The following is a 16,353-nucleotide window of genomic DNA, read 5'->3' on the forward strand; positions in this document are numbered from 1 at the left end:
AGTCGCTGGTTCGAGCCACGGCTGGGTCAGTTGGCATTTCTGTGTGGAGTTTGCATGTTCTCCCTGCGTTTGCGTGGGTTTTCTCCAGGTTTTCCCCACAGTCCAAAGACGTGGTACAGGTGAATTGGGTAGGCTAAATTGTCCATAGTGTATGAGTGTGAATGAGTGTGTATGGATGTTTCCCAGAGAGGGGTTGTGGCTGGTTGGCGGTTCATACCGCTGTGGCGACCCTAGATTAATAAAGGGACTAAGCCGAAAAGAAAATGAATGAATGAATGACTAATAACTGATTTATTTTATCTTTGTCATGATGACGGCACATAATATTTGACTAGATATTTTTTAAGAGTAGTATTCAGCTTAAAGTGACATTTAAAGGCTTAACTAGGTTAATTAGGCAAGTTAGTGTAATTAGGCAAGTCATTGGCTGCATCTAAAAACAGCATGTGAGCCGAGTATATCCGAATTCATAGAATTTGAAAAACAGTATGCAAGAAGCACCCAGATGACCTATTACTTCCGTTGAGATTCTGAAGTGCACATCTGATGGATGCTACACTATCCCATGATGCACCGCAAGGGAATTCATGAATAGGAGTGAAGCGTCACAGCTGACCGGGTAGGTCACGTGATGATGACAAAATGGCGAACATAGTGTGTCCGATTTCAATTCATACTATTCACATTCACACTGTATAGAGCACACAATTCTAGTACATTTAAATTCAAATGCAGTACTTACTAAGTAGTTGGCGATTTAGGACGCCATCATTGTATAACAGTGGTTTGTTCTGTAGACAATCGAAGGGGGCCAATAATATTGACCTTAAAATGGTTTATTAAAAAATTATTACCTACTTTTATTCTAGCTGAAATAAAACATTTTTTCTTCCAGAAGAAGAAATATTGCAGGAAATACAGTGAAAATAAATATTGGGAAATATTTGATCAAAGAAATAAAGTAAGGGTAATAATTCTGACTTCAGCTGTATATTAAAATTATTTTTTTGCTGAATATGTCATGTAAATGGCCAGTTAGTTCAAGCATTATTCTTTCTGTCATATTTGTATGTTGTTTGTTTTATCTGTCTTTCAGCTATATTGGAAGAGCGAGTCCTTCGGCTGCTTTTGCCTTCGCAGCCGAATGCGCTGGTGTATTTACCTCACCTGAAAGAGCACAAGGACAGTTTAAAACCCATCGTTCACCTGGGCAGACGACGCAAGGGAGGTCTGTCAAACATTTGCATTTTTGAGTTTGTTTTGTTTTGCAGTGCAGAAATTTGACATGCACTATCTGACAAAAGTCTTGTCGCCTCTCCAAGTTTTAGGAGCAACAAATAATAACTTGACTTCTAGTTGATGATTTGGTATCAGAAGTGGCTTATTTGAAAGGAAAAGGCCTCTAGATTACGCTTATTTTACTAAAATAAAATATGATCATGCCTTGATTTTTCAGTGATTTCATTAGGACAGTAAGGTCTGACTTTGCTTAGACTAAAGTCTTGTCACTGAACAGAAATAATGTCCAGTATAGAATATGTCGTCATGCTGCAGTGGAAACAGAATGAATATTGTGTCTGACTCCATCATGAGCTTGGAGGACTGCATCCATACATCTCTGCACTGACTCAAATCACTGATTAATAAAGTCATCTGGAATGGCAAAGAAAGCCTTCTTGCAGGACTCCCAGAGTTCATCAAGATCCTTTGGATTCATCTTCGGTGCCTCCCCCATCTCCTCCTTCCAGCCTGGAGCACCTTGACCTTCTTTTCTTTCAGGAGCTTTAATGTGGAGGCTGAAGTATGAGAAGGAGCGCTATCCTGCTGGAGAATTTGCCCTCTCCTGTGGTTTATAATGTAATGGGCAGCACAAATGTCTTGATACCTCAGGCTGTTGATGTTGCCATCCACTCTGCAGATCTCTCTCACACGCCCCCATACCGAATGTAACCCCAAACCATGATTTTTCCTTCACCAAACGTGACTGATTTCTATTAGAATCTTGAGTACATGAGGGTTCCAGTAGGACTTCTGCAGTATTTGTGATGATTGGGATGCAGTTCAACAAATGATTCATCTGAAATATCAACCTTCTGCCACTTTTACAAATGATCAACTAGAAGTCAGGTTATTATTTGTTGCTCTTACAACTGGGATCGACGACAATACTTTTGTCAGGTAGTGAATTGTGTTAAAGAGGGCATATCATGCATTGTCGTTTTTTTCCCTCAAAAGAGATTTAACATAGAACAGACTTGCCTAAATCACACTGACCTGTATCTTTTCCTTTCACCCAAACATTTACATCAGCATTTGAAATATTAGCATAATCCCTTAAAGGCATATGCAAAGAAAGTAGGTGAGGTTTCCTTGAACTGCAGTGCTGTCATTGTGATGTAGACATGCTGTGGTGTGTTTTAATGCAAAAACTCACCACTTTGAAACATTTTCCTGTCGTTGTGCTTGAAAAGTTGGTTCTGAATTATATAATTTAATAAATCCACAGCAATAAACAGTTATATGTGCTTTAGAAATCTTGGAATCTGAAAGGCTGTTTTAGAAATGCATTACATTTCTGATGCAGTTTTTGGGCCCATTTCCACTGAGTGGTATGGTATGGTATGGTATGGTATGGTATGGTATGGTACGGTTCGGTATGCTTTTATGGCCGTTTCCACTGTCAAAAGTACCAAAACGCAAACCGCACCGCACCACTTTTTGGATACTCTTTGCAAAGGGTCCCTAGCACAACAAAAAGGGCTCCAAAAGACGGAGCTAGACATGCAGCTGAACGCTCTTTGTTTACAGAGATACGTCACTCACTCGTCCAGGAGAATGAAAACAAAGGAAGCGCCATTTTAAAATACACAGCAGAGACATTACACCATAATAATATATACATATAATAACAGGCCATGGTCAACCTGAGCTCAAACAAACCTTGTCGTTGTCTTGATGAACAGCCACAAGCCAAAAATAACTAAATCTGCAGAGTCTTGTTGTTTACAAGCTCGTCAAATCATGTTCATAGAAAGGTTAGTAATGAGCATTTATAGAGTATTTATGTGTATAAAGCATCTGTTTTGTGAAGTGCTTCTCATATGATATGTGAAGGACCCGTACAGCTTTACTTTGACATTTCCCTGAGTGAGAATGGCATGGACTGACACTTTCAGTCGTACACCACGCCCACCATTGGTACCCTTTTGGCAGTGAAAAATCAAGCCTGATTAAGGTGACCCATACTGACCCGTACTGTACCGTACTTTACCACTCAGTGGAAATGGGCCATTTAAGTGCTAGCTAATTTGTACACTGCAAAAATGCTTTCTTACTGCAAAAATGTTGTCTTACTTAGAGTTTTTGTCTTGTTTCTTGTCCAAATATCAAAAAATTCTTAAATCAAGAAGCATTTTTTTAGACAAGCAACAAATATTGTCTTGTTTTCAGAAATTAAATGTAAAAATGAAGTGAGTTTTTTTTAACAATCAAAGTAATGTTAATTCAAAGTGAAAACAAGATTATTTAGCTTGTTTTAATGAAAAACTCACTTAGTTTTGACTTATTATTTCTGAAAACAAGGCAGTATTTTTGCTTGTCTAATAAAATGCTTCTTGATTTAAGAATTTTCAGATATTTACACTAGAAACAAGACAAAGACTCTAAGTAAGACAAGCATGTTTTAATGTATTGGCTAAACCTTACCATAACAACTATTGCAGCTTTCAAAATTTACATACATATTTATTACACGAATACTTGATTCTGATTGGTCAATCAGAACATTCCAAGTTATGTTATGCTAATAACAGGCTCGTCAGGATACTATAATCATCTTGAGAAATTAATAATTCAAGTAGGTTCGTTTTGGCTCCATCCAGTTGCTTTCTGCAAGCTTTACTTTAATTAAAAGAGCTAATACAGGGAGTCTGCAGGTCTTAAAAAGTGTTAAAAGTTGATCAATTAATTTAGAGAAGTTCAAGGCCCTTAAAATGTATTAAAAAGTCATAAATGTTATGTTCATTCATTCATTTTCCTTCGGCTTAGCCCCTTTATTCCTCAGGGGTTGCCACAGCGGAATGAACCACCAACTAATTTAGCATATGTTTTGCACAGCGGATGCCCTTCCGGCTGCAAACCAGTACTGGGAAACATCCACACATACTCATCCACACACGTACACTACAACCAATTTAGATTATTCAATTCCCCTATAGCGCATGTGTTTGGGCTGTGGGGGAAACAGGAGCACCCTGAGGAAACCCACGCCACAGGGAGAACATGCAAACTCCACATAGAAATGCCAACTGACCCAGCTGGGACTTGAGCCAGTGATCAGAATTTAGTAAATATACTGTAAGTTAAAATGTCACCAATGTTACAAAATGTATGGAAAGAGTCCTTAAAAGATGCTTAAAAGTGTGTGTGTATATATATATATATATATACAGTTGAAGTCAGAATTATTAGCCCCCCCTGTTAAATTTTTTCTCCCAATTTCTGTTTAACGGAGAGAAGATTTAAACACATTTCTAATCATAATAGTTTTAATAACTCATTTCTAATAACTGATTTATTTTATCTTTGCCATGATGACAGTAAATAATAATTGACTAGATATTCTTCAAGACACTTCTATACAGCTTAAAGTGACATTTAAAGGCTTAACTAGGTTAAATAGGTTAACTAGGCAGGTTAGGGTAATTAGGCAGGTTATTGTATAACGATAGTTTGTTCTGTAGACTATCGGAAAACAATATAGCTTAAGGGGGCTATTAATTTTGATCTTAAAATATTCATAAAAAAAAATTAAACTGCTTTTATTCTAGCCTAAATAAAACAAATAAGACTTTCTCCAGAAGAAAAAATATTATCAGACGTACTGTGAAAATTTCCTTGCTCTGTTAAACATCATTTGGGAAATATTTACAAAGAAATAAAAATCAAAGGGGGGCTAATAATTCTGACTTCAACTGTGCATATACACTCCAGTAATAAATTGGCTTGCACCTCAAGAGTGCGTCAGAAATGTAATGCATTTCTAACACATCCTTCAGCTATTTGGCTAATCACAACACACTCGGTTCAGCTGGCCAATCAGAGAGTTTCAGAAAGCTTGAGAAATCTAGATAAAAAATTTAGCTTTTATAGCATTGTATGGCCTCTTTAAAAATCTAATGATGAGTATCTTCATGTTTGAAATTAATGTCTCCCGTCTACTAAATGTACTGTTAAAATAAAATAACATCCTCATTTGTAAATCACTTTGGACTAAAGCAACTGCTAATTTAATAAATGTAAACTCTTTTAAAAATGCTGGGTTCCACACAATTCCTTCATGCTGTCCCAACACAAGTTAAGTTAACTTAATTGTTTTTGCAAATTTAAGTGGATTGAACATACAACAATTCAGTTGTTCCCAATAAACTCAATGATTGTGTTGATTCAGCTCATATGAAATAAGTTTGAACAAGTGTGTAGTATGACTGACCAATCAGAATCAAGTATTCCAGCGAGCAGTGTAATTACAATGCCGCTACCGAAGGTTTATTCACACATTATTTTTTTATTCCCTTAAGTTCTGTGCTCTTTGAAATTGTACTTTTATGCAATGCAAATTATTCTCAAATGTGCTTCATTAGATTAATAAATAATGATATTTTTGCTTGTGGTGGTCATACAGTGCCTCTTATTTACTGTAAATGATCTTAAAGGCATTAAAAGAAATGCTATTTGTATAAACAAGTTAAATAATGTCAAGTTTTACAGCCTTAAATGTTACTTTCTCCCATAAAGAATGCCTACAATGTAAAAAATGTGTTAAAACCAAGTGTTTTCCGTCTATTTACGGCTGTGAATTGTATTATGGGACGTTGATTTCTGCTTTGTTGACTATTGATGTTGAAAATTTTACTGTACAGTTTAACAAAGTGACTTTTATTGACATTTTAGTAGCTTGAAATAATATATAGAGAAATAAGTCTGTAAAATAACAGTATATGTACTGGCAGTTCATTACAAGGTGTTTGCAGTATAATATACAACACAAATCCAGACAATATAATACTGCAAAAATGTTAATAAACTCACTTTTTCAAACTTTTAAGGTTTAAAGTTGTTGGAAGAAAAGATCAAGCTCTCATAATGCAATTCAAAAGCATAAATAAACAGGGGAAAATTAACACATGAATCACAAAATACAGAAAACGGCTAATTATGGCTAGTTTTTTACAGTGTAGTTCTAAATTAAACACACACACAAACAAATAAATGAATAAATAAGATGATAATGATAACCACAAGCAAATATGTCATGCATATTAACTTCTGAATGTGTTGTAAGCCCTGCATATCTAATCATAATCAGAATCAGAAATGTAATATATACTGCATGTTATATATATGTATACTAATGTTATATATACTGCATACATGTTATTGTATGTTATATGTTATACATAATGTTATATACACTGCATACTGCATACATGTTATTTGACTTTATTTGAACACTGTAATGCAATCACCATAGGAAGACAAGCTGACACTCAGTATTAACTGTTCACACAGTGTCTATGGTGTTTGGCGTGCCCACCGTTCACAGGCAGAAACAGAGTTATCTAGTGAACACACTCCAATCTCTGCTTTTTGACCTTTCCACTGCACAGAAGAAAGATATTGTCATTGTAGTCTTTGTTGCTGAGGTAACCTTTGAACCCTTGTGCTCTTTGCTCTCTCAAATCACTTATGGCTTTATCTCTTTTATTGCTCTGGAAAGGTTTGCATGGGTTTATGATACTACATCAGGGTTTTATTTTCCTTTTAACCTCTCTGTTTGCTTGGGTTTCATGGTCCATTTTTGTAATTGTCTTTTTCTTTTTTTAAATAATTTTTAATTAAGCTTTTTTCTTTTTAAAGGGCACCTATCTTACTCTTTTTACAAGATGTAAGATAAGCCTTTGGTGTTTGCAGGATGTGTCTGTAAAGTTTCAGCTCAAAAAACCCATCAGATCATTTCTTATAGCCTCCAGAATCTGCCCATTTTGGTGTCTGAGTAGAGTGTAGCTGTTTTTGCAGCCTGTAGCTTTAGAAACTTCTCCTGCATTACATTAGATAAACAGCAGTCAGTGACGGATCAGATGCGTTTGAAGATGAAATACAGCTCATTAGTCCAAAATACCAAGTAAGTTTATTCCATGAATTTGTGGTGGAGTTTATTCAAGCCTTTCTGAAACGATAAGTCACACACCAATGCCGTTTGCAGGACACACACACACACAACTGGAAACTGTATGTTCAAAATAATCTAAAAAAACAACAACAGTCCTTTTAAAATGGTCAGAATTTGCAGTTTTGTTAATAGCAATGCATATTACTAATGCAAAATTAAGTTTTGATATATTTACAGTAAGGCAAAGCAAGGCAACTTTGTTAGTTTAGCATATTGCATACACAACTGTAATTAAAAGTGCTTTACATGCTTATTAATGTGGCACTTATTTGATTAAAAATAGAGTTCAAAACTGTAATATTCATTTTCCTTCGGCTTAGTCCCTTATTTATCAGGGGTCCCCAAAACAGAATGAATCGGCAACTATTCCAGCGTATGTTTTACGCAGCGGATGCCCTTCCAGCCACAACCTGGTACTGGGAAACACCCATACACACTGCCACTTTATAATTATCTTCATAATATTGTTATTAGCGTGAATGGGACTTAAGTAGTTCTTAGATTGATAGACTCTCAAATGGCTAATTTTTTGTCTCTGTTTGATTCATCTCTGTTCCTGTCCTTTATGGTGCACTTTCTTTATCTTTGACTGGTTCTTCAGATTCTTCTCTATTGTTTTTGAATGAATACACCCAATTGTTATTTACATTACGCACTACTGTTTAAAAGTTCGGGATTGGTTGACTGAAATGTTTTAGAAAGAGGCCTGTTATTTTTTTTATATGTGGCATTTATTTTTATCAAAAAATAGAATTCACAACTGTAAAATGACAAATAATGTGATAATTGTTCAAATTTATTCTAGTGCTGGACAAAAATTAATTAATTAATTGATAAATCGCATCCAAAACATGTTTTTTTTTACGTGTGTGTATATTTATTATGTATATGTGATACACACATATACAATCGAAACAAAACTACACAAAACTATTTTGTTACATCGATAAATAATAATTTGTATCATGTACATGTATATTTTATATCTACAGGTGACAATTTTCTCAAATATATGCATGCATGTATTTATATTCACATAATAAATATAAACAGTGCACACACTTAAATTGTCAAAGCAAACTTTTATTTTGCATGCGCCTAATCATGAAATGTTTTTGCCCAGCGCTAATTTATTCCTGTCATTCAAAGCTGATATGTTTAGCATCATTGCTCAAGTCCAGGGGTTCTCGAGCTCGGTCCTGGAGGTCCAGTGTCCTGCAGATTTTAGCTCCAACTTGCCTCAACACACCTGCAAGGATGTTTCTAGAAAGCCTAATAAGAGCTTGATTAGTGAGCCCGAGTATGTCTGATTGGGGTTGGAGCTAAAATCTGCAGGACACCAGCCCTCCGGGACCGAGATTGAGAACCCATGTTTTAGTCTTTAGTGTCCCATTGGTTTCAGAAACCAGTTATTTTTTCTGTAGCATTACAAATTTAACATTTAATAATGAATTTAATCCGTTCTTGCTGAATGAAATGATCAACTACTGTCGAACTTTACAACAGTAGTATTAAATTGAAATTTAATGGCATTTTGTCATTGACATGTTTGTTCGTTTTCCTCTTAGACTAATCCAGAGTTTGTAAAATCTGTTGTACAGAGTGTACAGGACAAGTGAGTGTCTCATTATTTATTACTCATTTACTTCGTTAGAGATATTTGCATGTTTCTACACACTCACAGTCCTGTTCAGTCTCCCAGATGCCGTCAGTTCTGGAGTGATTGAGGTGATCTCTCCGTCCCCTCACTTTTACCCAGACTTCAATAATCTGAAGGAAACTTTTGGAGATCCCAAGGAGCGAGTCAAGTGAGATATTTACCTGTGCTGAGTTGTGAAAATGCTGTACGTAATTACAAATCGATGGTGTTAATGTGAAGTGTATGCTGTTCACAGATGGAGGACCAAGCAGAATCTTGACTACAGCTTCCTCATGCTGTATGCGCAGTCTAAGGGCGCGTATTATGTTCAGGTATTGCCAATTTACAACTTATAGTTCTATATGTTTATATACAGATGAAGTCAGAATTTTTACCCCTCCAGAATTAATTAGCCCCCTGTTTATTTTTTCCCCAATTTCTGTTTAACGGAGAGATTTGTCCAACACATTTCTAAACATAATAGTTAAAGGGCACATATGGCGAAAACCTATGGTTTCACAAGTTTAACATGTTTTAAAACAGTGCATGTGTGTAATGAATTACAGAAATTTACTTGAGCTTTACTTCGACACCACAGCCGCGTGTTAGTACAATTATAAAGGAAGATGCTTCAATCCCGGTTTGTGGAAGTTAAATCAGGTTTATTTTGTACATTAATATAAGAGATATCCAAACAGCAGTGGAGATTAACCTGTATCCTGTCACATACGCGTGCAAAAAGAGTGCAAAGCTAAACGCGCGCTGTCTGTATGTATGTGCGTATCATGTCCGTGCTGGGTGTTAGTGTGTGTGCGCGTGTGCGCGTGAACTTTGTAACGACATTGTGTGTGACTCAACGTTGTAACTCAACACAACACTTGCATCAAATACTCATTGGTAAAGTTCTTTCTGTAGTATCTGCTTCCTTTATGTCTGTTTGTTATCTGACCCAGCCGAGGGAGGAGATTAAGGCACGCAGAGAGACACGTAGAAACGGTGGCCGGGGAGGACTAGGCTTAAAGGCACAGTACAGCAAAACAGCCACCCAGTGCAAAAATGTATAAAATAGAATCTTATAAAAGGTATAATGAAAAATCTGATGGTGTTTTAAGCTGAAACTTTACAGACACATTCTGGAGACAAAATAAATCTGAAAAAAGGGGTAACCTAGGTGCCCTTTAACTCATTTAACTCTTTTGCAATAACTAATTTATTTTATCTTTGCCATGATGACAGCACATAATATTTGACTAGATATTTTTCAAGATACTAGTATTCATCTTAAAGTGACATTTAAAGGCTTAACTAGCTTAATTAGGCAAGTTAGGGTAATTAGGCAAGTCATTGTATAACAGCAGTGGTGTAAAGTAACTAATTACAAATACTCAAACGACTGTAATTGAGTAGTTTTCCCAGGAATTGTAATTTACTAAGTTGTTTTAAAAATGTGCACTTTTACTTTCCCTTGAGTACATTTTCACTGCAGTATCTGTACTTTTACTCCACTACTTTCCTTTAACCTGTAGTCAATACTTTATGTTTTTTTTATCTGGAGATTAGAGGAATCAGTCCTGTGATTCTTGTCCAATCAAATCGCACATAGAAGGTAAATCGCATCATACTGAACTACTTCAAGACGTGGGCGCTTTATAAATGCAACAAACTGTTTGGAAGCATTAAAAGTGTCCAAGAAGATGTCCAAAATCTTTACACGCAATGATCCAGAGACTATTTAGATGCATGTCACTGATGAGAAGATGACAGGTGTTTACTGTAGGATGACGAAATGGTCTTAAACACCCAGCAGGCACAAGATATCCACATGACGTCAGGTTGACATTGTACCCTAACGTCACATAGAATAGACATTGAATTATGGTCACCTGACATCACAACCTAAATCTAACCCATTTTTAGCGTTTTACTGTGTAATACTCACTAATCACTACTATGGTCTACTATTTACTCATAATTTGAGTATTATTTACAACAGATACTACATTTTTGGGCAAATAAGAGTACTTTTACTTGAGTGCGTATGTTCAGTACTCTGTCCACCACTGTATAACAGTGGTTTGTTCTAGAGAAATTCGAAAACAAAATATCGCATAAGGGGGTTAATAATTAGATTAGATTAGATTCAACTTTATTGTCATTACACATGTACAAGTACAAGGCAACGAAATGCAGTTTAGGTCTAACCAGCAGTGCAATAGCAGCAAGTGCAGGATACAGGTATAAGTTATAAAGTGCAGTTATAGAAAAACTATGATATTTACAGATGGATGTACTATCAACATTATATAGAAATGTTATATACATAATAATATTTCCCTTATTAAAAAATGTAAAACCGCTTTTATTTTAGCCAGATATGTGTGTATGTCCAGATTGGGGGTTGAGTGTTGGGCTAACAACTCGCCTCATAAAAACTAGATATTATGAAATCCCAATATGGTGTGACTAAATATCAACTTCGATATAAATAGCCCTGTGAGTAAAAGCTATTGCAAACTGAATACGAAATTTTTGTCCATAATTTTTGTACGTTAAACAATACATTCGACCTCACGTTGTGTAAATTGTATTGTCACACTGCCTCTGAAGCTTTCGTCTGTCATAAAATAATCAAACCTGGTTTAAGAGGTGTTTTGATAGTTCAGAGCCACCGTACAAGCAAAAAGCTACATACAGAATGCTGTCATGTGCAATAGTATCTGGATGCAGCCTTTATGATGCAAGCTGAGATTGCATCTCTCATAGATGCAATGTCTGACACAATGCACTCAATAGAGCTAGTGACATCACTGTGACAGGTAGGGTTAGGGGTGGGGTTAGGTGAGCCCATTAAAAGGCTTGCATGCAGCTCTGATCGCATCTGCACCAAGGCCCAATCCCAATTCTACCCCTAAGCCCTTCCCCTTACCACTACCCCTGGTTTTGCGCGTTCACGTGAAGATTTTTCAGGACGACACTCGAAACCAAGGGGTAAGAAGATTTCCTAGAATACACCAGCCACAACGACAGTATAGCTGCACCCAGAAGTAAAGAGATCCATCATTATTATGAATTTTTACAACAAACAAGCACATGTTTTAATATATTCATGACTGCATTCCTGTTTTACTCTCATGCTTTAAAAAAAAAAAGCACTAAAAATAAAAATCGCTAAATTTGGCCATCTATAATCCATAATAATAACTCATGTATAGCAGTTACTGATACTCTATGACACTCGATAGCTGAAAATGAGCTTTTTACAGTGTCTGCTATAATGTTAATGTTGTTTTTGTTTGTTTGCATAGATGAATATGGCCACGGTGTAAATTCACAGCAGTGTTACGATCTTATTACCACATAATTACCATAATTACCAAAAAATAACACAACTGGAATAACTACAGCAGTCGCGATTGTCTGATCTCATATGAAGCAAGAGATGATGACCTCAAGCATGATGACATATGATGATGTGTGATGGTGCTGTAGTGCTGTCCCATTTCTTAGGGGTAAATTTTGAAGCCCTTCCCCTTCACACTCTGTTTTAAGGGCCAAGGGGAAGGGGTAGGGGTACAAAAATAGAATTGGATTGGGCCCAAGTCTGCAGCCAGACCACTCTCATCATTTGAGCCACAGATAACTTGATGACAAACACAGTGCATAAAATAAAGGTGTGTGTGCGTGTGCGTGACCGTGACCTTACATTTGACGTATTGACCTAGTTAGACTTTATAATAGAAAGTATGGTCCGCTTTTGGTCCGTTGCTTCGACACGTCAACGCAGCCACCATTATAATGTCTTTAGGTACTGCTAGTCTCTATTCAGGATTTGTTTACGTACGTGAATGTATGAAGTATCACAAGCAATGTATTCCACTGATTTCATGAAATAAACTTTGCATTTCAGGATATCGTAGCGCAGCTCTTTGATAATGAGCTAAACTCTCATTCCTCTTTATGTAGGCTGGTATTAAATGAACACAATATGTAGTCCATTCCTCTTTCTTTTTCTACTTTGGAGTAAAGAGAGGAGAACAAAGTATCTTAAACTGACTCCGAAATGTTTTGCGTTGTTTCGTGATGGATTCATTAATACACATCAGACTCGGTGTGCAATGTTGGTATATGTGACCAATTTTTCGCATATGAATATGGAAAAAACGCATACGGAAATTTCCGACTTCAGTGTGCAAAGAGCTTAAGTAAGTCATAATTATTCAACTGTATACAGTTCACATTTAATAAACAGGCCCAATTTAGATATATAGAGCATTTAGTATTTATGGCAGGGGGAGGGAACCTATGGCTCAGGAGCCACATGTGGCTCTTTGACCAAAAATATGTGTCTCTCCAGCTGTCTCTCTTCAATGATATTTAAAAGTTTCAAAAATTATAACTATCACTAGAAATCAGTTTCCTATTGAACATACAATTACAATTCCCTTTATGTTGTATTTCATACAGCAAAATGAGTAAGACTTTTTAACCAATGCGCATATGTGATGCTGGGGTTTAACTTGAATCGTGACACCAGTAAAGGGCAAGCAACTTACTTTCACATTACATTACATTCACACAACATTCATGAGTGGCGATGGCAAAAATAAAAAAATCTATAAATTGTTCATTGATCATACATTGCGATGCGACATATTCGTTTATTTTTGAGTTGGTCATAAACATAAACAAAAGTTTTGTTTATTAATAAATAAAGGTTTTGTTGTATACACCCCCCCCCCAATGGCTCTTTAAAAAAATACATTAGATAAACAAAATCAGAAATGGCTCTTTGCTGAAAAAAGGTTCCCGACCCCTGATTTAGGGTATGGTATACAGTATATGAAAATCTCTGGTAAATATCCATTCGAACTCAGAATATTTCCAAAGATGAAAGGTTTCTGAGTTGAAACTTTACAGGAATTTATGGGAATTTATTTTATTGTTCAGAAATTTTGAGGAATTTATTTACACTGTATATATAAAGTTAACTGTAAACATTTTGTTCATAAGCTGACATGCACACAAACTAATGCATATTAGAAATAACATTTTGGACTGATTTAATTGTAAGTGGAACTTTAAATCTTTCATAGAGCAACACAAAAGGATCATCTTTTTAGTGTTTAGGCAAGGCAAGGCAAGTTTATTTATATAGCACATTTCATACACAGTGGCAATTCAAAGTGATTTACATAAACAAGAATAAAAGAAACAAGTATAAGAGAAATAAAAACAAATAATAGAAATGGTAAAAATAAAATAAAATAAAAGCTGATAAAATGTGTTATAAAAGAATTAAAAAGAAGAGAAAAACATAGTTTATATGTGTTTCCACCTAAATGTTTGCTTATTCTGTGTATTTGTTTTTACCACGGTACATTTTGGTGCACAATAGCTTAGTAGGTTTTATGTTTAAAAAATAAATGTATGTAATTTAAATGGACAGATGATAATGAATATTAATTTGGGTGCACTTTGGGTGTATTTGTCAGCACATATTTGCACTTTTTTGTTTATTGTTGTCATACTAGGTTATATGATAGTTCTTCTGTTGCAGTCTTGATTTATTTATGAGTATGATAATACAATCTTCTAGCAAATGTTCTTGTGATTTTGTTTCAGCTCGAGGATGATATCGTAGCGAAACAAGGATTCTTTGAGACCATGAAAGCATATACAGATAATGTGCTTACAGAAGAGTGGCTTTATTTGGAGTTTTCCCAGCTGGGATTCATTGGTCAGTGTCTTCAAGTATATTTCTGTTGATCCTTGTGCAGTATTACTACAGAATAACCTGTTCTACCGCTTTTGTTTGAGCAGTTGTTTCGTTTCGTGCACTGTTCTTTTGTTTGTACAGCTGCGTTAGTGTAAAATAGTGGTTGTTCATAAATGCAAATAACTACAGTAGTGATGATAAGAGCTTTTATTAGTCTATGTAAAGAGGCTCAGAAACGGATGAGGAAATATGAGCTCTATCGGTTGAATAAAATTAATAAATGCATCGTCTGCTAGAATTAGTTTATTTAAATAGTCTGTTTTATCAGCTAGGTGACTTTCAGCTTCCTTATTTATGCTAAATATAAATCTGTGATACTATATACCAGTAAATAAACTAAAAGTAGACTAAATAAATAGACTAATATAGTATCTTAATAAGCTAGATAACTCTTAGCTCCTTTGTGCTAAATATAAAAATGTGATATATGTACACATGCTTTTTACACCTAAACTAGTATTAATAGATAAACAGTCGGCTAAAGCTGACTAGAGTAGTTTGTTAAATCAATTACATGACTTTCAACTTTTTTTTTTTTATTATGCTAAAAATATACTCACCGGCCACTTTATTAGGTACACCTGTCCAACTGCTTGTTCACGCAAATTTCTAATCAGCCAATCACATGGCAGCAACTCAATGCATTTCGGCATATAGACATGGTCAAGACGATCTGCTGCAGTTTAAAGTGAGCATCAGAGTAGGGAAGAAAGGGGATTTAAGTGACTGAATGACCGGCTGGTCTGAGTATTTAGAAACTGCTGATCTACTGGGATTTTCACGCACAACCATCTCTAGGGTTTACAGAGAATGGTCTGAAAAAGAGAAAATATCCAGTGAGCGGCAGTTCTGTGAGCACAAATGCCTTATTATATCTATAGCCAGACTGGTTCCAGCTGATAGAAAGGCAACAGAAGAGCATCTCTGAGCATACAACACATCCAACCTTGAGGCGGATGGGCTACAGCAGCAGAAAACCACACCGGGTGCCACTACTGTCAGCTAAGAACAGGAAACTGAGGCTACAATTCACACAGGCTCACCAAAACTGGACAATAGAAGATTGGAGAAACGTTGCCTGGTCTGATGAGTCTCGGTTTCTGGTGCCACATTCAGATGGTCGGGTCAGAATTTGGCATCAACAACATGACAGCATGGATCCATCCTGCCTTGTATCAACGGTTCAGGCAGGTGGTGGGGGTGTAATGGTGTAGGGGATATTTTCTTGGCACACTTTGGGCCCATTAGTACCAATTGAGCATCGTGTCAACACCACCGCCTACCTGAGTATTGTTGCTGACCATGTCCATCCCTTTATGACCACAGTGTACCCATCTTCTGGTGGCTACTTCCAGCAGGATAACGCACCATGTCATCTCAGACTGGTTTCTTGAACATGACAGTGAGTTCACTGTACTCAAATGGCCTCCACAGTCACCGGTTCTCAATCCAATAGAGCACCTTTGGGATGTGGTGGATGGGAGATTTACATCATGGATGTGCAGCCGACAAATCTGCAGCAACAGCGTCATGCTATCATGTCAATATGGAGCAAAATATCTGAGGAATATTTCCAGTACCTTGTTGAATCTATACCACGAAGGATTAAGGCAGTTCAGGCAATGGGTGTCCAACCTGGTACTAGTAAGGTGTACCTAATAAAAAGGCCGCTGTATATACATCTGTGGTACTTATTACATATACTAT

General features: G+C 36.2%; 1 protein-coding gene across 1 annotated transcript in view; it reads left to right on the plus strand.

The window, feature by feature from the left end:
* The window catches only part of zgc:154054 (Alpha-1,3-mannosyl-glycoprotein 4-beta-N-acetylglucosaminyltransferase B-like), a 69,447-nt gene that overhangs the window by 9,823 nt on the left and 43,271 nt on the right, over positions 1-16,353 (plus strand). The window contains exons 3-8 of the mRNA XM_056472222.1: positions 1,097-1,228; positions 6,571-6,704; positions 8,800-8,846; positions 8,926-9,039; positions 9,127-9,202; positions 14,493-14,607. Coding sequence (XP_056328197.1) covers positions 1,097-1,228; positions 6,571-6,704; positions 8,800-8,846; positions 8,926-9,039; positions 9,127-9,202; positions 14,493-14,607 — 618 coding nt within the window. The remainder of the gene's footprint in view (positions 1-1,096; positions 1,229-6,570; positions 6,705-8,799; positions 8,847-8,925; positions 9,040-9,126; positions 9,203-14,492; positions 14,608-16,353) is intronic.

The sequence above is a fragment of the Danio aesculapii genome, chromosome 14 (assembly GCF_903798145.1).
Source record: "Danio aesculapii chromosome 14, fDanAes4.1, whole genome shotgun sequence".
Taxonomy (NCBI): domain Eukaryota; kingdom Metazoa; phylum Chordata; class Actinopteri; order Cypriniformes; family Danionidae; genus Danio; species Danio aesculapii.